General features: G+C 42.9%; 1 protein-coding gene across 18 annotated transcripts in view; it reads left to right on the top strand.

Annotated features, from left to right (window-relative positions):
* Positions 1–1,552: 1,552 nt before the first annotated feature.
* The window catches only part of ryr1b (ryanodine receptor 1b (skeletal)), a 123,219-nt gene continuing 99,256 nt past the window's right edge, over positions 1,553–25,515 (top strand). For 13 of the 18 annotated variants that reach the window (XM_078929679.1, XM_078929676.1, XM_078929674.1 and 10 more), the window contains exons 1-6: positions 4,797–5,045; positions 21,625–21,744; positions 21,837–21,938; positions 23,191–23,211; positions 25,121–25,195; positions 25,277–25,355. In XM_078929679.1, the coding sequence (XP_078785805.1) occupies positions 4,998–5,045; positions 21,625–21,744; positions 21,837–21,938; positions 23,191–23,211; positions 25,121–25,195; positions 25,277–25,355 (445 nt within the window). In that variant the 5' untranslated portion in view covers positions 4,797–4,997. Of the gene's footprint in view, positions 1,671–4,795; positions 5,046–21,624; positions 21,745–21,836; positions 21,939–23,190; positions 23,212–25,120; positions 25,196–25,276; positions 25,356–25,515 lie in introns of those variants that run through there. The other 5 variants (XM_078929682.1, XM_078929681.1, XM_023961420.2 and 2 more) reach the window with 2 other exon arrangements.

Raw genomic sequence — 25,515 nt, 5'->3', positions numbered from 1 at the left:
ATCTTCCCCGATGCAACTTTTCCTTCAGCAGGTGTCTGCCCACCACCTCTGTTACCTCCAGGGTTCCCCCCAAACGCAACCCCCCTCCTCCTCCCCATGTGTGTGTGTGTGTGTGTGGGGGGGGGGGGGGGGGGCAGCACAGGGAGGTCAGTGTCTGTGCTGGTGAATGTGGATGTGCAGCTGGAAGGGGAACTCTCAAAGGAATCCTTGTTTAATGACACCGACAGGAAGCATAGACCCAAGAGGGGGGGGGGGACGCTAAAGCTGCCCCCCCACAACAAGAAAGTCTGCAAAGGTGGCTTCTCTGCTGCAGGAAGCTGCAAAGAGGGGGCCTGATAAGACATGCAAGAGGAGTGGATGGATCATCTGCAGACAGGAGATGATGAAACGCAGATGGAGAAGAAGAAAAAAGTCACAGAACAAAAAAAGGCTTTTTTCCTGACACTGCTGTAATTTTATGGTAATCTTAAGCAACACTTCTTTAAAACAGGAAGTAGGAGCTGGTAAAAACCTCAGATGCAGCTTCATTTACTTTTCTTTTTCTGGTTTATTTCATTGAGTTTGCATCTAAATTTTAGTTTAAACCCGTATTTACCGACTTGTATTTGTTATTGGCTAAATTATTTGTTTTTTTTAAGCGTTTAGTTTTGTTTTCACAAAAGAATAAAATTCAAGCTACTCCATTGTTTAAACTCAGACAAACTCAAAATGATTCAATACATCTAAATAGTGTGAATTTATAGGTTTGTAGGCCTCCTATCCTTTCCTAATGTAATTCATAAATATTCAGGCATCTTTATGAACACTTTTGTTTAAAATAATACCAAATGTATTCATTTAGCCCCCAGTTGACACTAAAATAGCCCCGTTTCAGCTGTTCAAAATGATGCAAAAACTGAAACCAAAACCCCATTAGCATTGTTTTTATTTTAATTGTCATACGAAGATTAAAAACAGTTAATTGCCTTGAAATTGTTGGTTTAGAACAGACATAACAAGACACATAATTGGGATTCCGCTTGGAATAAAGTGTTGGAACTTGGAGATTCAACTTGTTTTTAAAGACATTTGTCACATTGGATTCATACATTTTTATTGTATTATTTTGTTATAAAACATTAAAACTGTTTGACATCAATATTTGATTCTTGCATTGTTGTTTGTTTTTAACAGATTAATTGTGAAATTATTGTGTAATATGACCCAAAAACACAAAGATAAATGTCAAGAATTGCCACAACAAACAGTTTTATAGATAAATTAATTGGGTAAGTTGTTAAAAGCCCAAAAAAGAAGCCAGAATTTGCAGGGTTTGGTTCATATTCATGTAAAAGGTCGAATCTCGAAGGTGAAACTTTGTCGAGTCTCTTTTCTTGCACAACACCGCCCTCTTGCGGCGCAGCCTGGTCACTGCGCATGAGCGGCTTCGTGATTCGGCAGAAAGACTCCGGCAGGTGAAATCATGGAGGTAACCCGGTCCTCCTGAGTCCGGTCTGGACTCATTCTCCCAGAATTCATGCTGGCAGCGCCTCGGCGGAGCTACACTTTCGCCTCGTCCTCCCGTCGGTTCCGACCCACCTGCTGGACGGCGGCGGCAAGTCCTCACACATCCGCGCCGCTGCGGGGGCGGCGGGAGCGCGAGGACGGATGACACACAGGAGAGTGGAAAGGTAAGCCCAGGCGCGCGCGCGCGCGCTGTCCCCCTCTAGTTGTGTTTGGTGCATTTTTCTCTCCGGGAGGGTGTCACTGTCCGCGGACTAAAATTGGGATGTTGAAAGCCTTTCTTCCTTTAGGCCTGTTTGCAGGAAAACTAAAGAAAGAGTCCCAATCTCCGGATTCCCCTGAACGCAGCCTCATGTGAGCAGTGTATGTGTATGTGTATGTGTTTGTGTGTGTGTGGGGGGGGGCACTATACAGTTTTTCAACCCTGGATTTCTCATTCACATGGACATTTCCTGATAAAAATGAGGTTGGATTAATGGAAGACAAGAACACACAGTCTTGTTCTTTTTCCAGATTGAAGTTTTTTTAAGCTCAATTTTCTTTACATCATCAGAAAAATGCCACAGGAACACGTTAAAAACAGCCAAAACACCGTTTTCATCAGAGTCGGGCTTTCAAACAGTCCTTGCAAACCAAAGAAAAATGTTCTGATGATGAAAATTTTCCTGTGCTGCATTTCTGAGTATCTCTTCATTCAAATCGTTGTGAATCAGCAAAAAATGTCATCTGAAAAAAGGGCAACTGTCCCGCCCACAACACAGAGGTGAATTTTTAATGAACTCCTGCCACTCTGCAGAAACTATGTCGTAGAAAACGACAGGTTTTTGGATTTCGGATCATCACTGGGAACGCTGTGAAAACAGATCAAAAGAGGACTGGAGGGCAAGGCGAGCGACTATGGTCTCAAACGTTACCAAACCCAAATCATCACTCCTCCACCACTGTGCCTGACTATGAAAACCAGCCTCGTGTGGTGAAAGCAGAGACGATCGGCATGTCGTTTTTCAGTCCAAATGCTTGTCTCGTTGTGGTTTCATCAACATTTATCGTGTCGGAGGCTTGTGGAGAGTCTATTTGGGAGAAAGGACTGAGGTTTTAAAGTTCCACTCCAATCATCTTCTGATCTATTTTCCAGACGTTCCCAGTGCTCTTTTATTTATAATTATGCTGTATTCATCCAAACATGTAAAAACAAATGGTGTTGTTTCCTTGGATATTGTTAATCAGAAATTCACGCCTGAGTTGTGGGCGGGACCGTTGGCGCGGAGCAACCCCGCCCCCCATCCCCTCTCTCCATTGCCGAGGGTTCAGAGCAGCGAGCTTGTGGTTCAGCCAGCGTAGTTTCTGCGACACAAATAAACTCTTTTTTTAAAATCTGTTATGTCGTCTGTTCCTGATTGACGACAATTTGATAAAAAGACTTCAGAAATGCAGTTTTAATCTTTCATTTCCATAAAAATGTCCTCCATCAACAGGAAAACGCCACAAAAACGTGTTCAAAACACCATTTTCACTGGAGTGGGTCTTTCAGGCCAAAACATTTCTGTGCTCAGATCTGAAAAAAGCAGATTTTTTGTTCTGTTTTTTTTTTTTTGCTGTTAAAATGAAGCATTTTTGACGTTTTTATTTGTGGATGTGAAAGTATGGAGCAAAATGCTGACATAACGTCTGCTGAGCGTCTTATTGACTGGACTGTGAGGCTGCACCACATTATTTACCAGCCCCAGAAAAGAATCATAGAAACTCTACAAAACAAATCTGAAATCTATTCAGCTTTCATGCGGATGCGGCGCTTCCTCACATCAAATCTGCAAAGACAGAGACAACTGTTGGGGATTTATAAAGGCAAGAATAGGATTGGCTGAGCAGAAAAGGTGGGTCATTTAGCCTTTGCTTCAAACCATTGACTGTCCATGAGAACTGGACTGAGTGAGTGTGACGTCATCCATGAAGTCAATTCAGTCGCCATTCTCTCACCATGCAGATGCCGCCATGTTGGAGCCAGACGACATCTGTAAGCAATCGATGGGAGTCGTCGTTTCTATGACAACCACTGTGGCTGGTCAGGAGTGAGCTTGTTGGAAGTCCACACCCCGAACGCTTGAAAGTCGGCTGCACAAAGTCTGTTCAGACTTGGGGGGGCCGGCAGGCTCCACCTACTCTTACACAGACATCTGTTTGGTCAGTTTATAACTTGAACAACAGAGAAAATGTTATGAAAAAAAGAGGATTATCAATGACATGTTAAAAAAGAAAAGGTTTCAGAGCAAGAATGGTTATTGTGACACATCAAATGAGGGCGGGTTTGAAATGCCAGGGGGGAGGAGTCACTCAGTCCAGTCCTCGGATACAGTCAATGCCAGTGAAGGCCTAATTGTTGAGGTGCGTGTCGAGTGATGTAACAACCCAGGTTACCTGGAAGTGAGGTAAATCTTCCTCATTGAAGCCTTCGTAACTCCCAATGAAAACTCTACGACCTTTTTCAAGCTCCACGCACAAAATGGTCGGGTTTGGTTGTGACAAATGGATGGGGCCCCCCGTTAATAACCGGAAGGGCCAACCGCTTGATAAATGATCATGAAGGAGAACTGAATAATTGTGGTTTGTGTCCAGCTGGATCTCTATGACATCACCTCTTCCATTTATCAGAATAGATCTGTGAAAGAAAACGTCTGAAGGAGGATTCACCAGATTTGCACCGCTTTGGCATTTCACACCAAACCTCTTCCAACTGTAGGTGGTGGACAAGCGCTAGTAAACAGTAGAGAAAGAAGAAGCCCCTCCCTGCTGGTCCAGTGTGAACACCACAAACTAAAAGCGCGTGTAGTCCATCACAGAAGATTCATTCATTTTTTTTCCTTCCTCTGTTTTCACATTCTTCTGTGTTTGATTGAAAAGAGGTAAGAAGCTCAGAATGGTAAAGGGGCGGAGTCATCTTGGCTGCTCCACCCCCTAAAACCTGGTGTGTGCAGCGTTTTCAGTGGTTTGTTTGTGAGAAAAACGATTTTTCATGCTTTCATTCTTACAAACTTCTCACAATTCTGTCAACGTGTGTGTGTTTGTGTGTGTTTTTGTGTGTTCTCGCCCAAAAACAAGTCCTCACCCCCTGTTTCCTATAATAGCCTCAGCCTTACAGTGGTGGTTGTGGTGGTGGTGGGGGTGATGCTGGAGGAGCGCCCCACTTTCGCAGACATGGCGGCCGGGATGGGAGCGATGCAAATGTGTAGTAAGGTGCCCGCCCCTCCCTCCCTCCCCCCTCGTGTTAGGAGCCGGGGGGACGGCCCGGCCTCCCGTCACTCGCTCTCGCAGTGGTGAGAGCGGAGGACTCCTGCTGCCCTCCCAGCGCACCCACTCCCACTTCACACTGAGAGCGGGAGAGCGGATGAGGAAGGAGGGAGGGGCCTACCGGAGGAGGTGAAAATCCCAGTTCTGACAGGAGAAATCAGGATTTTTCTCTTTTCTCCCGAGGAGCTGCGCATAACCCTGGTTGGACGATGGCAGAAGGAGGGGAAGGAGAAGAGGAGATTCAGTTCATGCGAACAGTGAGTCCTGTCTTGTGTGTCGGGGGGGGGGGGGTTGTTGCTGGCGGTGGGGGGCGGTTACCTGTGCGGGATGCTGGAGTGGAGTTTGGAGGCAGAGCGCTCAGTCGGGGTTTGTCCTTCAGCTTCGGTTTCTGTGTTTCTGGTTCAGATCTTTGGCTGCAGGTTGCAGCAGATCCAAACCCAGTTTCTGTTTATAGTGGACTATTTTTGCAGCGGCCTGAATGCGCTCTGACCCGCTTCACTCTTCCTCTCCCTCACCTTCATCGTGGATTTCTGACATCTCCCACAAACTCACCATCCCACACCGGCCGACTCCGGTTACTTCCAGAAGGTTCTCGCCTTCTTCAGGGGGGCTTTGGAACCCTGTACATGTGCCGGGATAGATGGACAGGGGCGGGTGCATCTGTTGGCATCGTTATCTATTTTTATCTGAGGAAAGTGGAGCTCGTCTGTGTGGGGCGACACGGCGGAGCAACTAGGGGGGCAGCTGCCCCAAAACTGCTCGTCTTTCCGACATTCCTGAAGAAAAGTCCGATTTTGAGGAGAAGGAAAGGAGCCGGACGTCATGGACCAAAAGTCACAAAAGATTAGAAAGTCGGGATGAGAGGCAGGAGAGAAAAAAATCCAATCTGGATTTTTTCATTCAAACTCTTTATAGTCTGAAAGAAATAATCCAGGTTTTAAAAAGACAAACAAATGAATCAAATACATCAAACCTCTATTCTCTATTTACTAAAAGTCAAATAAGAGGTTTTAAGGAGGCCTTTCTAAGATGCAGACACAGACTCTCAGCTCTCACTGCTGCACATTTAAGAGCAGCTGATCAGCTGACGTTACGGCCATCAAACAGCTCAGAAAGGTTAGACGGCTCCACGCCACGACGGGATTCAGAATCCGATCAAATCATGTCGATCCTTTCCTCAGAAGAAAACTCACAAACAAAACGAAGAGAAATTCTGCAGGAAAAATTCTGAAAACGACTCTTAAAATGTGTTTGTTGTCGGTCTCTTGAAGCTAGAAAGTGGGAAATGTGACTCATTGTGGCAGTTTAGAGCCCCTCAGCTGCTTTTTGCCCCACACAACCCCCACATTTAACCCCTCCATGTCTGAGTTGGTTTCTGTTCAGTTGATGCTAAATGAAGTGGAGTCCTGGATTAAATGGCAGTGTGAGGGGGTTGAGATGTAATTCAGCCTGCTGGATTAATCCTTCCAAAAATAATTTTTAAATAATGGACTTCACTTCGGAAAACTATGTTAAGTTAAAAAATCCTAAAAGTTAAATTATACATTTAAAGTTTATTTTCTGGAGCCTGATTTGATCAGATAAAGAACCCAGTTTAGCAGTGCAAAACATTACTACTTTTATTTTGGTTGTTGAAGCATAAAAGGTTCAAATTAAACCAAGTTTTGACGTCGTAACACATCCACACTGTCAACAGAAGACATTTCTTTTTAGATGTATAAATCTGAGAGTCATCTGCGTAAAAAGTATCTCCTGAACCAAAATACCCTTAACGGCACTAAAATAATAAAAGTTTAAAATCACATTTTTGTGCAAATCTTCTGCTCTGTTGGGCTGTAATCTTCCTAAATGACAAAAGTGTTTCTGTGTGATTGATTAAACAATATTTATTTAAAGTTTATAAATGTTTGCTTTGAACTTTAAATCCATTAAGTTCAGACAGAGTAATTTTCATGCAGATCAGTGTTTTTTTAACATTTAAATCTATCAGTTGTAACTTTACTATATTGTGTTCCCAGTGGTCTTTTAATTATAATTATGCAGTTTTTGGGCCAAAATAGAAAAAAACCCTCATCTTCTAGGACATAGTTTCTGCAGGGCGGCAGGAATTCATTAGAAATCTGCCTCTGAGTTATGGACGGTTGGTGCAGAGTAAGCCCACCCCAGCTTCCCATCATCCATCTGTTAACAAGCTCTCCCCCGAGCTTACAGTCCCTCACCCCTCCAACCTAACATTAGCGGTGCAACAAGAATGGCGATATTTGTTGGAGCGTTCCAGCCGTACAGTTTAGATCCAGATTCCAGCTCAGACGTAGACGTTCATGGATCTGTTTGTCTGCATCGGAATGGAGTGGAGCAGGGAGACTGTGACCCCACGTCACAAATACGATCTTTTTCAGACGCCATTTTCTTTATCTGCTCCTGATTCACAACACATTAAATAAAGAAAACTCAGAATGTACTTAAACTTAATTTCTTTGTAAATGTCATTCATCATCAGAAAAAATAGCCACATGAACACCTTAAAAACACCCAAACCCCATTTTTCATTGGAGTGTGTCTTTCAATTTTCTTCTTTAAGCAGGAGTTAATTTATACATTTGTGTTTTAATTTTTATTTTAACGAGGCTTCATCTCACAGAACACAATCCAGATCTTTGCCTTCCTGTTACTCGGATGCATTCTGGCACTAGTCGAAGGCTTTCAGAAAAGTTTCACGCCAGACGATTCTGCAGTTCTTCACGCTGCAGATGATGGGATTAGCAGTCGCTCTGATGCGGCACTCGTCCCGGTCAGCACCGGGGAACTCCATCTTTAGTTTGTGGATCGTTCACTTCAGCCTTTTGTTGCTTTGAAACGAGACTTCCCCTCTTTCTGCAGCTCGTTTCGTTTTGGCTGGTGGCTTTTTTTCTGCTTCAACTCTCAGGAGACGGAAGGCTCCTCTCAGTTTGGGTAAAACCGAACATGAATCTAACTGTTAGTTTACAGAAAATGGGAATATTTGATGAGTCTCATGCTGTTTACAGCCTTAAAACCCAGAGGGGTAAAGGGTTAATTCCTTAATAAAGTAAAAAAGATTGATTTTCCCAGAAAGAGATTCAGTGAATAACTGCAGAATTCTGTTGAAACAGCTTTACTATTCTTTCATTTCATCCTGTTTATTCAATCTTTGATGCACAATATGCAGAGAGTCTTTTTTATTCCATACATTTCTTAAGTGAAAAAAATGATGTCCCATAATGACATCACTGTCACTGTCGCAGGAACGAGACTTGAAATGCAGACTGCTCCATTTCATGGGCTTTTATTTTGAAAGAGCAAAGATGAATCTTCTTTTTTTTTTTTTACAAACAAAACACAAATTTTAGACTTCATGTAAAAACGTCCCAAAATTATTTGGCAGTTTTGTCTTCATAAAGACTCACTAAATAAAAATCAGCGACTCTTTTCCCCCCGTTTGGTTTCTAACAACCATCAGAGCTGCTGCTGTTTCACTGATGAAACATTTAAAAAGATTTGTTTAAAAATAATTGTCAAAATGTATGAAAAGCTTATGGCTCTGCTAAAACAGACCAATAAAACTTAAAAGATGGAGCACTGCAGCCCAGCGTGAATTATTAATGCCCAATCTGCTTCAGCTGCTGATCTTTGTCACCAAAGCTGAGGTCACAGGTTGAATCCGCAGCACAGATAAAATGGAAAGAAAAACGCTGGCCGACCTGCGCTGCGTTTACGTCCCGCCAAACGTTTGGGTTATCCGTCTTTATTGGGAGCGGGCATCAGCACTGAGACACAGAAGAGGCTTTCCCGCTGGACAGTTTGGCTAAAAGCAACAAAAATGCCTCTTGATCAATATTTATTGGTTCTTTCCATAAACTAGTGCGAGTAAAACAAAACAAAAAACGCCTGTTTGAAGGCAAAGACGGAAAATCCTCTCATCATCATTTGGTCAGGACTTTGGTGTCAAACATTGACTTTTTAGGTAAAAAAAGGATATATTTTAAATTAATTTAGTAATAGAACTATAATCAGTTAAAGCAAAATGATTTTTACATTTTTTAAAGCAAACTTATTTTTTTTTTGGTAAAATCAAAAATATTTTTTATCAATTTTTATTGTTTCCAATTTCATTGATGAAAGTTTCAAGTTGTCAGTAAGTTAAACAGGTTGTTATAGACAAAGCAATGGTTTTGGAACAGAAATGAAATGAATCTTTCATTTGATTAAAGATTTTTGCGTAGTAACTCTCAATGACGGACTATTAGAACGACCATTATAGAAAAAAATATATAAATATATGTGAAAAAAGTCAAAATTCTGGGAGAATAAAGTCGCATAATTATTAGGAGAAAAATTACAACAATAAAACAATAAAGGTTTGATTTAAAGAGTTGTAATTTTACAGGTAAACAGTTTGTAATTTCATTAAAATAAGGTTACACATTTACTAAAAAAACAAAAGCAAATTTATCGAGACTCTTAAAAATTGTGATTTTATAAATTTAACAGGATATGTTTTTCTTTTTCAAAACATTTTAGAAGCTCAACGTAACATTTTATTTTTATTTAAAATGAGGACTTTATAAATTTACAACTTTCTTCTCTTAAATTGGTAAAAAAAGAATCATAATTGCATTCCTTTTTCTCGTACAGCTGGATAGTGACGCAGACCCCGCCTCCACGCCGTCGTCTTTAAACCTTTAAAGTTTTATAAAAAGAACGTAAATATATATTGATTTTGGCAGAAATTGTGCCATGTTATTGTAAATATTTATTTGGTTAATAAATATACTAGAGCCCCTAAAGAGGATTAGATTTCAATCAAACAGATTAAAAACAGTAAAAGAATTTAGGCAGGAAGATGTTTGTGTCTGTTTTTCATAAAAACATTTACATTTTCAGACACAAGAAAAGAGATGCATGATAAATAATTAGCACATTTCTGACATGGAGAAATAATTACATCAAAATTTAATAATTGGGTGAACATCGGTCTCTGATAAAGCTGCTTTTACCGTGATGACCATGAACGCATCAGGGCGACATATTTCAACTTTCTAATTTCTCAAGTAGGGAGGGGCTAAAATATTTGTTTAGTCGTAAATAAAAAAGAAAAGATTTTATTTTTATATTCTAAATTAAAGGAAGGAAGGCCAAATATTAAATATATTTAGTTTATTTATTCAATTTACGGCTAATTTAAAGAAAAGTTATCTCTCTGGATCAATCATTGAAAATGTAAGTTATTTTTATTAAAAATTTACAAAAATGTAATATGTAGGCTAATGCTACTAAATAGATAAACATTATTTGACCTAATATTTGTACTTTTGCATTGTTTATTTCCCATAAAAAGGAAGTATATAATAAAATATAGCATTTGTAGCATAACACACTTATCTGCCTCAATACTCTTTAATGTTTGTGTTAAGAGTTTTTATTTCATTTTTTATTCATACTTACTTTTTAAAAATACTCTTGTAAAAGCACTTTTCCTCAGTTTATTAATTTAGGTCATTTATTTACAAACCATGACCCTGCATGGAGTAAAAATCTGTTTGTTAAATAAAATGTGGAACAAGAAAGTTTTTATAAACAAAAATATTTTATTGACATTTAAAAAAAATAAAACCTTTGCATTTATGTTTTTTTTCAGGAACAAAAATGCTCAAACTAAAATGAAAATAAAAAATGTATAAAATAATTTGTGATAAATGTGTGTGGGGGGTGAGGGGGCTGTTTCCCCCCAAATCCAGCATTTATTTATCTGAAGCTCATTCTGCATCATGGATTCCCTGATCTGCTGACGAGGCCTGCGATGACTCAGCAGTTTTTGTCAAAAACAGAATAATACCTGCTGGATGCAACAGATCCACACCCTCCCCCCCATACAGCCCCCCACTCAGCTCCTGCAGAAGTGCTGAGCTGGGGGGAGGAATGCGAGGAAATCCGAACCCTCCTCCACACGCCGTGTCATTGTTCGCCGCGTGAATCAGGCGACCCGGTGTGCCTGAAGGGGCTTTTGGAGCGGCGTTCTCCAAGCACGCTTTCCTTTTTTAGCGCTCCTCAGTCGGATCGGAGGCTCCAGAGGACAAATCAGAGGAATCAATGTCCTACTTGCCACGTCCTGTGGGAGGCGTGTGTGTGTTTGAGTGTGTATTTTTCATGTGAATGGAAACTGCACATTTTTTAGGATTTGCAGTCGAAGCCTCCAAAGGATTCAGAGGTTTTCACGTGTTTCTGAGCTGAAGGCGCTTGTCGGCTTTCAACCCGCGTCACCGCCGGGGATCCCCGGGCGACCTGACACAAGTGCTCCGTTATAGGCTGCTCCGATGTCTCCCATATGAGGCGGGATGGTATTATGCCCGTTTTACACCTGCTGACTGTGGAAAAGCAGAGTTCTGACTAACGACTGTATATATAGATGGACAGTCTGTGGTCATGTGACCCTTTGGTTGGAAGCCAGTTTTTTTTTAGCTCTTCCATTCAGTTCATTATCATGGTGTTTTAATAAAGAAAAGTAGTGAACATGTGCCCAAATGGCATTATTAAGGGGTGGGCATTGGATAGTCCCGCAGTATACAGTGTTTTAGGGGTTAGGGAGCAGGGAACGGTTTGGACGTAGCCTTAGAGAAGCTTTTGGACCAACATCTTGGTCCTTGTTTCTCCAAGTTGTTCTCCATTTTCAGCACCAGTTCAAAGACTGCCGGCGCTCTGGCTTGTTGGGCAAGTTTAGGACATTGGGTTTTTGGTCGATCTGCCATTGTCTGGCAGCCTGAGTCTTGACCGCCCGGTAGACAGAATAAAAAGAGATAAATGTAGAGGTTAGTGGTGGTGAAACAGATAAAATGGATATTCTGACCAATGAAAATCGAGAACAAAATGCTTTTGTTGCTCTTTGTTCTTTGACCCGCTCTGTCATTTTACATTGTCTATTCCAGGTTGCTGTTGTTCCCAAACCACTTTGTTTTAACGCCGTTGGCAGACGACCATAACACATGGAACATCCAACCGGGCTGGAACTCACTGAGCTCCTGTTGCTCAACATACTCAGTGTCATACAAACACATCCAGACTCGCTCAGCAACACACAAGCAAGCGCAAACGCACACAATTGTCTGCACCTGTTAGCATGCCTGCTGCAGTCCCAGCAGTTAACACAATAAGCAGACGAACAGCCGGACACACACAGGTGTCTGGAAAAGATCACAACTGCATGTGTGAGGTGATTTACAGTTTAGCGCCGTTTTGTCACGTCCTAAGCTGGGATCCAGCTTCCTTCTTTGTGACCGTTCCACTGGTGACACGCTCTCAGAGGGGCAGCTAGCTCAGGCCGCATGGACGCTTGTGTGCATGCTATATCTAAATCGGACAGCTGAGATTGTGGCTAAAACTTTCATTTACTTTGCATAATGCATTCAAAAAACTAAAGTGAACTTATGCAGAAACCTGAAATTTGCGGTTGTCGCGACTATCAAACAAAAACAAAACAAAATTTGTTTTTTCTAGAACCTTTTTCGTCAAGAATAGACTTTATTAATTATTCCCGGGTCATGTTTCTCCCGTATAACGAAAGCTTTGCTGCCCTTTTGCTTCTTGGCCTGTGTTGACGTTAATGTCAAAAGTCGGAGCTCTGTCTCCCCCTCTAGTCGAGGGTTCTGAATACACTTCATCTCCCAGCAATCCCAGCGCACAGTTTCTGGATGCCACACACCTGAATCTCAGTTGCAATCCCTCACGGCAGGTACGGAGGAACTGTGCCATTTCCTGGTTCAGGTCCCCACCACAGTGAGTAATTACAAATGAGAGTCAGGTGTGTGGCATCTAGAAACTGTGTGCTGGGGATGCTGGGAGATGAAGTGTATTCACTGTCAACTGGTAACTGTCAACTTCCTGTTTGTTGTGCGGCAGTTCCTGTCAAATGGGAAACAAACTTGCAAATGGGGTTTGTAAATGTAGTAAACCGATGAACAGCCTTTGCAAATAATAGAAGACGGCGCAACAATTGACCCCCGATCTACACGATAAATTTAAAGAATGGCTGCATCACTGTGTGATAAAGATGTGTTTGGTGGTGCGCTCAGTTTTGTATAAATCCTGGTCTGGGTTCTGGCAACACGCAAATCTGGTTCAAACCGTTGAGAACTGGACAGAGTGAGTGGGACCGTGACATCATCCATAGAAAATAGTTTACCTCCGGCTCAAACCAAATAAAGTCACTTCTGTCGCCATTCTTTCACAATACGGACGCCGCCATGATGGAGCCAGACGTCATCATTAAGCAGTGATTGGTCCAAGTTGGTCTGAGTCAATATTTCTATGGCAACCAGTCTGCCCAATCAGGAGAAAGCTTGTTGGAAGGCCACACCCGACATAGGTGCCACACAAAATTTGTCAATCAAACGTTTTGGATGACAGAGATGGGGCCAGCCGGCTCCATCTACTTTTATTGAGGCATCTGATTGGTCAGTTTATAACTTGAACAACTTGCAGTACAGAGAAATCATAAAAAAAAATTGGATTATCAAGAATGGTATCAGACAAAAAATGGTTATTCTGACCAATAGAAGCAGTTTATTTCTTTGTAGAAGTCTAGGGGATTTTACAGGTACTTCCTGTTTGAAACACCAGTAGGGGAAGGGTCCCTCAGTCCAGTTCTCATTTACAGTCAAAAGTATAAAACACATAAATGTATGAAATGGACAAACTCTGGGGGTGGGAGGGGTCATGTGATCTGTTTGTTAAATTTTAGCACTAAAGCCACCACTTACCTCAGCTGGATGAAACATCCTCAAAATCTACCTTATCCAAAATGTGTGCGGTTCAAACATGTCAGTCAGCTGTTGGGACACGCCCACATATAACATATTTCAGAAACGTTAAACTCCATTTTGGTCCATTTTTGAGTTTTAATATAAACCTGAAATCTGCCTCAGTGCTGTTGCCATGGAAATTAAACTAACTTTATCCAGATTTTAAATGTCTTTATTTGCATTGTAAATACAATAAAAGTAAAAGGTCTTTGGAAAGCCTTCTGTAAGAATTCACCTTGTGGTTATATGATGAACTGATCTGGCTCCAGTTACGTTTGTCTTTAAACCTGCTTCAAAGAGGAATATTGACCGTTTGATTGAAAAACGCGACTGTTGACCTGAGAATCCAGATTTTTAGCTGCAGGACGTCAAAGGTGATGATGCTGACAAACTGAAATCGTTTGTAAAAGTGATGAACAGACAAAAAAAAATCTGATTGTTTTTAAGAACCCACCAGGAAAGTCGTTGTTTATCAGAAGATTCAGCTGATAAAGGCCTTGATATGCCTTTTTTGCAACATTTTCGGATTAAATGTTTGGGTATATTCAGACCGGACACATTTGGTCCACTTAAAGTGAACCAAAGTTAGTTTCTCCTGATAATCCAGAGCAAAGGTACAGTCGGAATACACCCAGTCGGACGCTGGTGCCGGACCAGGAACTGTTTATTTGTTACGTCTATTTTATCACAGCTGAAAACGCTTCTTAAATGCTTTTCTGTGTCGTTAGGCGGCACGCGCCCGGCGCTGCTGTGATGTCATCCTAAAAGCTACCTTGTGGCTCCTGAACAGAATTCTCTCAAAACACCACCAGAACACCCCGACGATGAGACCCAGCAACTCAGTGAAATGTGGTCGGATGAATGTAGGCTCATCAAAACAACTTTTAACGTGACACACATTGATTCTCGCTGTTTTCCCAACAATCTAAATGTCATAAACATTTATCAGCGTACGTTCATAGCCGACGCCTCCTCTGTAACCGTCTTGCGGTACGCCTCCACTGGACCAAAGTATTGTACGTGACGTTGATACAGACGTTTAAAATTGGTCAGCAAAATAAGAATTATTGAACCGCAAAGTGCAGGACTTCCATTATTTCTGTCTTTAGCTGCTTTGCCCCGCCCTCGTAATTCCTGGTCAATGAGTGAAGAGATCTTTAGTCACTTGGTTTTGTTTACAAGCTTTGGTTGGAAACAGTAAAGTCAGCATGACGGCAGTCTGAATCCAGACCAGACACAAGGTTCAGGACTCAATCTGGACCAAATTAAGCAGACTCGGTCCGGACCAAATGATTTTTTCAGTCTGAATACACCCTTAGATAGAAGGTGAAAGAAACCGCAGATGTAGCTTCGAAATGAGATTGTAAGTAGGATTAAATCCCCAGAGGTGTCTATGACTTGCTTGTGAAACCGGCCTCTCGTGGTGATTTGGTGAACTGACATGGTTCCAGCTCTTTTTCCTTTAATTGGCCCAAACTGATACTAGTTCAACCTCTGATGTAAAATGGCTGATGTGGTTTCTAAAAGTGGTCACATTTGTGCATAATTAATTAGGGGACGTGTTTTTCTGATTGGCAGGTGGGTGGAGCCATGGGTAGACCCAACCAAAACTGAGACTTCCCTTTGTCCCGCCCACCTGCCTGTAGTTGGGATGTTGTTGAGTCAACTATGTGACCACAGATTGTTGCTGTTTAGAATCAGAGATTATGAACATGAGATGATGTCGTTTAATTCCTCAGATTGCACTGCATTGGTTGGATCTTTATTCTGTATTTGTTGCTTGGTGGGACTGACGGGCCGGTTGATCCTCCCATGTCTTCCCAGCAGGGAGAAAGTGGCTGCTGGCTCGTTCCTGAGACCTCAGACTATCCGCTGATCAGCAGAAGGAGGGAATGTGATAGTGACAGGTGCACGCCGCTAAAATAAGAGTGGAGTGGAGTTGGGAGGGTAGACGTGAGTGGGGGGGGGGGGGGTAAGAAAATAGAAAAAAAGACAGCAGTGAAACAGCCCAGGAAGGAAAGAAAACCTTTCCTGAACGGACTGAGACTCCTTAAAATCTGCGCTTCTTTCAAACTTCAGCTGACATTAACATGATGAACATAACTTTATTTGAAACTCTGCTCATTAAAAAAAGGAACAATGTTTCCCTTCCTTTTTATATGAACTCAGGACTCTGAAAAGCTTCAATAAATACATTTAATAATAATAAAAAAATTACATTTTCAATGAAGTTAAAGAATCTGAATCTGATTTTTGTAACATTTAGACTCAGTCATCACTCTCTGACCACTCTCTATATCTTCTGTATTAGTATCAACGAAAACATTTACATAAAGGAGGACTAGAAAAGATGTCAAAGAAGAAAAAGTACAACTTTAATAAACAAAGAGGGTGTAAACAGTGGCGGACGTAGCAGTTTTGGGGCCCTAGGCGATCAGTAACACGAGCCCCTCTGCAGCGGTTGTATTAAATATTATTTAAACAATCCTTACCTATTGGATAAAACGTCAAATAACTTCCTGACTGGTCCATTTTTAGACATCAATGTCAAGAATCCACACGTTCTGAGAAGAATTTAAAACTGGATCACATTGAAAAGTTAAAGAAATGTATTTTAAAATATATACATTATTTTGACTTGGAAAAACATTACATTTATTAAATGCAATAATGTGTTGATCCCTCACTTCCTAGAAGGAACATATGACCATTTTCTGTCTTGTTCTTATTTGTCAGGTTTTACCAAAGATGACAAAAGAAACCGTTTTCTTTCTTCTGTTCTTGTTCTTCCCGTTTTTTTTGTTTTCCAGCACTTTTGGAAGGATGGTAACAGAAATTGCGTGCTTTCTCTTTTCATTGGTTCCCTCTGCTTCATTTGACTGCTTTTTAAAAATTGTTTCGAATCTTCATTTAATCTCAGCCAGTGATGCCAGATAAGAGTCGCGGGTTAATCAGTGATTCATTACCGATTCATTACTTCCTGATTTGATTGAAAGTCCAACTTTAACACATTTTTAATGATATTATATCTACCATTTTTGCAGTAGTTCAGAGAAAACCATGAAATAATGGACTCTTATTGAACTTTACTAACTACTTCAATCCATTTTTTTTGTTCATAAATACTTTAGTTGTGTTTTCAGGGACTATTTTGCAGTGAAGGAAGTCTTGAAACCTCTGCTAAAACGAGGGTCAGGGTTTTTGCAGGTTTTGGTCCTCAGCAGCGGTGATGTCAGGGATGCTGATTCTGCTCCTGCCCGGTCGGTGTCTCCCCGCCCTCTGAGGGAATCCCCCCTTTTTCCCGCCGCCCACGCGCTCCGCGATGTGCTGCCCCTGACTCTTTTCGCAGAAAAACAAATCGATGCCGGGCGGGTGGCTCACATCAGCACAGTTTGACCGGAGCGTGGGGCAGAATTCCCAACAGAACCGAGATGGTTCCCCTCTGAATGGAAAAGGTCCTGCTGGGTTCTTATTTGATAATTGAAAGAAAAGCAGAAAGCGTGCAAATGCAAAAACGATTCTTGAAAAGTTTATTTGGATTATTTTCTTTTGTTAATCACTGTGTCTGATAGTAAGAAAAAAAAGCTTCATATTCTGTTGGTATGTTGTAGATTTTATCTTGATTTTGTTGTTTTTAGTTTAGTGCCAAAATAAGAACTTTGTTTATCACATAATTAGGAATTTTTGTTGATAATTAGTATTTTTTTTTGCGTGTAAAACTGTATTCATCTCAGTAAACTCTGCAGTGCTTCCAGATCTGTAGGTTTTCTTTAAAGACCCACTCCCATGAAAATGGGGTTGTGGTGTTTGTGGCAGAGGACATTTATGCAGAAAACTGAGATTAAAATGGTATTTCTGAGTATTTCTTTCTAACCGTTGTGAATCAGAAACAGAGGAAAAAGTGCGGTTAGAAAAGAATCGTGTTTGTGTCGCAGAAATTACGCTGGATGGGTCACAGGCTCCCTGCTCCGAGCTCTCAGCAATGAGGAAGGGAAGGGGGGCGGGATTGCTTCTCACGAACAGTCCCACTCATTTCTAATGAACTTCCGCTGCTCTGCAGAAACTACGTTCTAGACAGCGGCACCGTTTTCGGATTCTGGCTAAAAACAGCAAGTAAGGGTTCATGGGATTAAAGTGGGCATTATCAGAAATGAACGCACGCCGTGGAAGCAGGAAACATCCAACGCGAAGCGGAGAATGGTCGTGGGACTTTAGGCGGTCTGTCAGTGTCTTTTTCTGATCAAATCAAACCTCATTTATATTTTAAAAAAGCGCTTCTCATACATTGCGCAACTCGAAGCGCTTTAACATTTAGAACAAAGCAAAAAACACACAATATAATACAATAAAAACCCAACCCACCATTCACCCTTTCCTAGTTTCTGCTCCATCAACCCTCTGACTCCTCACATGTGGTAAAAAACATTCCTATCGGTTCATTTAGGACACCAGGAGTAGCTGGTTTTGCCTCTCGCATCCCGACACTTCCGTCTCCAGAAGCTGGTGGCGCTTCAGCCGTAAATCTGCAGGGCTTTGCACGCCTCTCTTAAAATGCATTTGTTTGTTTGCTGGACTGATCCAATTGTCTCCTCCTTTGACCCTGACGTGGGGCGGATGCTTCAGCTGCCTTGCTGTAACCTCACACCAGCACACTGAGCGATAGTTTAACGCTGCTTCTCTCTGAGGCCCAGAGGTCAACGGTTCCCATGAGAAAGTCCCATTATCTGTCACACACCTGGTTGTGTGAAATTCGTTCTCCGCATTAGACCCCTCCCCTGGGAGCCGTGAGCTGCAGACACACCGTTTGGTGGTTTAACCCCCCAATCCAACCTGAGTGTCAACCATTTTTAGAGTCTGTGGGATGAATCGGGCTGGATTTGAACTCACGATCTTCCAGTCACAGGGCGGACGCTCTACAACAAGGCCACTGAGCTAGTTTGGACCCCATGTCCCCCTCCCCAGTTAATCCTGGGAGGATCTTACTTTGTGATCAACCGTCAGGTTTCGCTGCCTTTTAATACATGTGTGAAGCTTTCTGTGAGTTTTAAAGACTGGACGGATTGTCGGTTGTTGTAGGAAAATGATTTAGACTTTCCGTGGAAACCTGTGATGTTGGCCATTTTTTATTGTAGGTGTTTCTGCTCCGACGGTCCAGTGGGTTCTGTCAGTTGTAGCTTTGGGGAGGGGGAGGGGGGACTCGTCACTCCACTTTCTGTAGAGCAGATATGGGAACATGAGGACAGAGGAGACATTTCTAGGCTGAGGGCAGAAAGATGATCGCACAGCCAAAGAAAGGCCGAGCGGCGGGTGGGGGTGCGGGGATCAGCCAAAGACGCACTTGAAGTCTATAGAGGTGCAGGAGGGGGGGGTCGGATATTGTGGAGGGGGCTGCTATACTCGCATGCAGGTGAAGCAGCGGTCCCTCTGCGATGTCTCCCTGAGGAGACGGGACAGCTGGGAATGCTGGTGGGGGCTCCAGCCAGGGGGGTAATGGTAGCAGGTTGGTCTTGTGGACACCTGGTTTGGGACGGGGGCCGTCAGAGGCTCAATCGGCCACAGGGTTGAAGCGCTGCGGCTTTTGGCCTTACGTCTGAACCTTGAGCACAGAATCAGAGACGGTACAACCAGGAGTTTAGGTTCTTATGGAATTTTTGCTTTTCCTCATCAGCTAACAGGTTTACACTGAAAACTGCAGTTGATTCCCTTTAAAAAAGCTTCCTTGCACACTGATGGTGACAAATCTGCTGTCTTAAATGAAGACTCTCCTGTTTTCATTTGATAACTGCTCGATTAGCCACATCGCTGAAATCTCTCCAGTTTTTCCTGAACTGCATAAGAAGATGTGAAACATTCACAATAACTTTTGGATGTTTTTTATTTCACCTGGACTTCTTCTTGACGGCTTAAACTATGCAACAGTGTGTTTTTTAATTCACAGAAACGTGGTCATGTAGTGTTTTCTTTGATAGTTAATATATATTTATTTTTTGTTTAATAAAACACTCACTAACTGTATATCCTGTTTTTTATGACAAACGCAATTTAATCTGGCATCAAATTAATTTTAATGAATTTCTACTGACCCAATTATATGTCTATCTATCTATCTATCTATCTATCTGTCTATCTATCTATCTGTCTGTCTGTCTGTCTGTCTGTCGGTCGGTCGGTCGGTCGGTCGGTCGGTCGGTCGGTCGGTCGGTCGGTCGGTCGGTCGGTCGGTCGGTCTGTCTGTCTGTCTGTCTGTCTGTCTGTCTGTCTGTCTGTCTGTCTGTCTGTCTGTCTGTCTGTCTGTCTGTCTGTCTGTCTGTCTGTCTGTCTGTCTGTCTGTCTGTCTGTCTGTCGGTCTGTCGGTCTGTCTGTCTGTCTGTCTGTCTGTCTGTCTGTCTGTCTGTCTGTCTGTCTGTCGGTCTGTCGGTCTGTCGGTCGGTCGGTCGGTCGGTCGGTCGGTCTGTCTGTCTGTCTGTCTGTCTGTCTGTCTGTCTGTCTGTCTGTCTGTCTGTCTGTCTGTCTGTCTGTCTGTCTGTCTGTCTGTCTGTCTGTCTGTCTGTCTGTCTGTCGGTCGGTCGGTCGGTCGGTCGGTCTGTCTGTCTGTCTGTCTGTCTGTCTGTCTGTCTGTCTGTCTGTCTGTCTGTCTGTCTGTCTGTCTGTCTGTCTGTCTGTCTGTCTGTCTGTCTGTCTGTCTGTCTGTCTGTCTGTCTGTCGGTCGGTCGGTCGGTCGGTCGGTCGGTCGGTCGGTCGGTCGGTCGGTCGGTCGGTCGGTCGGTCGGTCGGTCGGTCGGTCGGTCGGTCGGTCGGTCGGTCGGTCGGTCGGTCGGTCTGTCGGTCTGTCGGTCTGTCGGTCTGTCGGTCTGTCTGTCTGTCTGTCTGTCTGTCTGTCTGTCTGTCTGTCTGTCTGTCTGTCTGTCTGTCTGTCTGTCTGTCTGTCTGTCTGTCTGTCGGTCTGTCGGTCTGTCGGTCGGTCGGTCGGTCGGTCGGTCGGTCGGTCGGTCGGTCGGTCGGTCGGTCGGTCGGTCGGTCGGTCGGTCGGTCGGTCGGTCGGTCGGTCGGTCCGTCCGTCCGTCCGTCCGTCCGTCCGTCCGTCCGTCCGTCCGTCCGTCCGTCCGTCCGTCCGTCCGTCTCTCCCTTCCTTTCCTCCTTTTTCCTCCCCTTTATTCGTTTTTGGTCCATAGTATACATGTACAAACCTTTCTTAATTTTATTTTTGCAACAGCTAAACTCGCAATTTGGTTAACGAGGAAAAATGGGTGACTCTCTGTTGGTTGTGTGGATGTTCCCTTTATGTTTATTTATCTTCTGAAAAGTCGTGTGAATGTTGAATTTGCTTATTTTAAGTTGATTGATGAACTTCAAAAGTTTAATAGTATGTGGGGTCTGGAGGGAGTTCTGTGTACTATTGGGGAGGATAATAACATTGTTCCAATTCTGATGGATTACTGGCTTACATACTGTTTTGCTTATTTATTAAAGGATTGTAAATCTTAGTCTCCTCTCTTTCTTCCAACCTTCTTTCCTTCATCCTTCCTCTTCCTTCCTTCCTTCCTTTCCTCCTTCCTTTCGTCCTTCCTTCCTTCATTCCTTCCTTCCTTTCTTTTAACCTTCCTTCCCTCGTCCATCCTCTTCCTTCCTTCATTTCCTCCTTTCTTTCTTCCATCCTTACTTTCCTTCTATCCTTTCCTCCTTTCTTTCGTCCTTCCTTCCATTCCTCCTTCCTTCCTTCCTTACTTTCTTTCCACCTTTCTTCCTTCATCCTTCCTCCTTTCTTCCTTCATTTCCTCCTTTCTTTCTTCCATCCTTCCTTCCTTCCATCCTTTCCTCCTTTCTTTCGTCCTTCCTTCCGTTCCTCCTTCTTTCCTTCCTTCCTTTCTTTCTTCCAACCTTCCTTCCTCTTCCTTCCTTCATTTCTTCCTTTCTTTCTTCCATCCTTCCTTCCTTCCATCCATCTATTCATCCATCCTTCCTTCCTTTCTCCCACCCTTCTGTCCCTCCCAACTCCCCCCTCATTGCTGTTTCCTGTCTGCAGGATGACCTGGTTTGCCTCCAGTGCTCTGCCTCGGTCCAGAAGGAAACCATCAAACTATGTCTGTCCTGTGAGGGCTTCGGGGATCGTCTCTGCTTCCTGGAAACCACATCCAACGCTCAGGTAGGACTTCCTTCCTTTTTTTTTTTTTTACTGTCCTCCTCACTCTTTGTTCTTCATCACATTCTTCTTCTCTGCTTTCGATGACTCTGCAGAGCGTACCGCCGGACCTGGCAATATGCTCCTTCGTCCTGGTGCAGTCGCTTTCGGTGCGCGCTCTGCAGGAGATGCTGGCCAACACCGTGGAGATGACCGAGGTGAGTCACAGCAGTGACTCCAAATGCTTCACAGGCTGCTTTAGCTTGGTGAAGTTTCTTCCGTCAAACTGCTCCTCTCAGCTAATCCCAGAAGGAATACCAGCTCTTAGGAAGAACATAATGCTAAATTAAATGCTACACTCCTAATTGAGCTCTTTTTGCTGTGGGATTTTTTAAAAATGTCTTTTTTACTCAACCAGCACTTTTTATTTGGTAGCAGCAAATCTAATTTTCACTCCTGTCTTAAGTTAAGACAAAGACTCTTCATTCCAAAGCTGTGAGCTGATCACAGCTTCTTCCTTTTGAAGGTTTTAGTTTCTTCTGCTTCCACTCCACCACATCAGGCTGCAGGGTTTTTGTCTGCAGCTGATCCTTCAAATCCTCCTGCATGTCCTCCAGACAGCATGCTGCCCACAGCTGCATTCCTTTATTCATCTTTCAGGATTTCACAGAAATGTGAAGATTTATGTCAAAAACTTTGAGGAAAAACTCTTGAAATATCCTGTTTCAGTTAACTTTTGAGCAAGAAAGATGTCTCTACGTTTAGGAAGTTTAGATTTAAGAACTGGATTCAATTCAATTTTTATTCAAATAGCCCAATTGCATCAATAGTCGTCTCAATGGGATTCATACCAGCAATTGAATATGAACATTAAATCAGTCATAAAGTATAATAGCTAATTACTAAACTAAACTGAACAGACTAAGCTAAACTGGGCATCCCACCTCACCGGGCATGTGAGGTGCATTCAAGAACGCGCTAAGAACGCATTGATTAATGCATATGATGTTCACACTGGACTGACGCTACCCGATATTAGCGCATGCCGCCCCCTACAGATGGAAGAGTCTTTGTGCGAAATGTGGAAGCGATGCCAATCTGGTGAATCTTGGTCCGGGCTCTTGCTTTCACATGAAAGACTTGGTACCATAGAATTCCAGTCGGGCACAATGACTAATTTCCCTTTCGTGATCAATTATCAAACAGTTGGCACTTCCCTTTATGTTTAGAGGTCTTAGGACCACCCTGGAATTGAGCCTAAAAGTCTTCTTCAGTGCTTCTGCTTCCAGCTGCACAGCAGAACCGTCCGGTTTAGAAGGAAAAACTGATTCAAGATGATCTACGAAACCCTAAAACATCAGATCTGTTGCTTTCAGTCAAAGGGAATCCAACTGATAGACTTGACTCTTCTTTTTCTTTCTTCTTTTTTAATTTTTCTGACCCCCCCCCTTGTTTTTTTCTGCCAAGCAGGCAGTGGATTTGGACAAATGGGTACGTCCACGAGCGTGTTTTCTGTTCTGTGATGTTTGTCCCAACCGAAACCGGCTCTGTTTTTGGTCCTTGTTGATCCGGGAGTCCGGCCGGATCAGAGTGTTGTGTATCATGATTTTATCACCTGTCACTAACTCTGGGGTTAAAGGGCACGATCCCACTGACCCTTGATCCCACAGAACACAGCTTCATGGTGTCTGTTGGTAGTGAGTGTTTTCATGCAATTCATTCAACCTTCCACCTCGTGTTTTGGTCCATTTGTCCGATCATCTTCCTCACCCCGTAACCTCCGTCGTGGATGTGTGAATCGGCACAGCGTTCGCTCATCCGGAACCATTGACTATATATGAGAACTGGACCGAGTGAGTGTGACGTCACCTGTAGAAAATGGTTTATTTTCAGCTCCATCCAAATGAAGTCAATTCAGTCACCATTCAGTCACAATGTGGACACTGCCATGCTGGAGCCAGATGAAGACAGTAGGCAGCGATTGGTCCAAGTTGGTCTGAGTCAATGTATCTATGGCAACAACTCTCAGCAATCAGGAATGAGCGTGTTTGAAGTCCACAAAATCTGTCAACAAAAGGTTTTGAATGTTTGACATGAGGGCCAGCAGGCTCCACCTACTTTTATTAAGACATCCAATTGATCAGTTTATAATTTGGAAAAAAAAAGATTATCAGGAACATGTTAAAAAAAAGGTGTCAGAGCAACAACGGTTATCCTGACCAATAGGATGACTGAGTAACAGCTGTTAATTTCTATATAGAAGTCTATGGGATTTTGGCTTCTTGGAACCAGCGGGTACTTCCTGTTTGGAACGCCGGGGGCGAGGGGACACTCGGTCCAGTTCTCATTTAGGGTCAAAGTCCAAAACCAAACTTAAAAAAAATAAATGACAATCCAACTGATGGGAATAGAAGGTCACTTCCCCCCCGTCCCCTCAAAACAGACACTTGGGAAATCACCCCCAAGTGTCTGGGGGTGGGGGGTGGGTCATGTTTTTCTCGAAGTTGTAGTTGTTTTCTTTCATCTTCTCTGGGTTTTTAGGAAAGACAAAATAATAGAATGATGAAGCAGCAATTGTGCTGTTTCAGGCAACAATCTTTGTTGTTGTACGATCAGTTTTACTCAACATTTTTGTGACGCTTTGCTCTGAAATTCTATGACCCCAGGAATGAGACTGTTTAAAAAAAAGAAAAAGATCTTTATTCAAACTTCGGTGTGTATTAAAAGGTTCACCACAATGAGGACAAACCTGGAAAAAAAGGCAATGACTCCACCCTTAAACCGTCACCATAGTAACTGTGCAGATTTGTGTAAAGTCACGAAAGTTACTATGTATTGTTTGTTGTGTCTTTGTTTGTCACCCTTTAAACTTCCAGATTTGTGCTTGGGTGAGCTTAGTTTAAGGACACGGACCTCACAAAGACCTTTAATCAAAATTTCTATGTGGCCAAACCCAAACTGAACACATTCATGTTAAATTACAGTGATTATTTTGGTGTGGAAAGCACCAATAGTGGTTGCTAGGGAAATGGGGGGCATTTACTTTGAGGTAGAGACATCAAATTTACTGACCACATTTACCAGACCAAGACATGAAAAAAATGGTATGGTTGCTATGGGGCATCACCTCCATGAAGGGTACTAATCTACGATAACTATGGAAGGTGTTGCACTTGCTATAAATAACTGCGATAGTAAATTCTGAGTGAATTTACGTAAAAAAGTTTTTGTTGATCACTTGGTTTTTATATGTTAAGCATCCATGAATCCAGATGTGCTCCAAATCCAGAAAAACTGTGTAAATTGTGATCATTTTCAGAGTCGGACACCTGAGTCCGCAGACATATCTGTGACGGAATACGTTGAGTAGGTTTTTCATCGTTTCTTTTACCCTGTGCAGTCGTCTCAAGGTGGAGGCCACCGCACGTTACTTTACGGACACGCCATCCTTCTGAGGCACCACCACTCAGGCATGGTGAGGCGGGGATACCGCACAATCTGAGGTTCTACTGTGAATGTTCTGATCTGACGGAGCTGTTAAACTGTACCTTCTCAGTACCTGAGCTGTTTGACCACATCACGCTCCCTCACCGACAAGTTGGCGTTTGACGTGGGCCTGCAAGAAGACTCCACAGGTAAACCCACGTTTCCTATATCAAGAGGTAGAGCGGTGATCCTCTGATTGGAAGATTGCAGGTTTGGTTCCCGCCCCGCCTGGTGAGACACTGATCTCCATATTGCCCCTGGTGGTTATAAGCGCCAATGTTAGGCCAATGGGAATGTGTGTGTGACTGT

This window comes from Oryzias latipes, chromosome 13 (assembly GCF_053564925.1).
Source record: "Oryzias latipes strain Hd-rR chromosome 13, Olatipes_Hd-rR_3.1".
Classification (NCBI taxonomy): domain Eukaryota; kingdom Metazoa; phylum Chordata; class Actinopteri; order Beloniformes; family Adrianichthyidae; genus Oryzias; species Oryzias latipes.
This window is presented reverse-complemented; position numbering and strand designations above follow the sequence as displayed.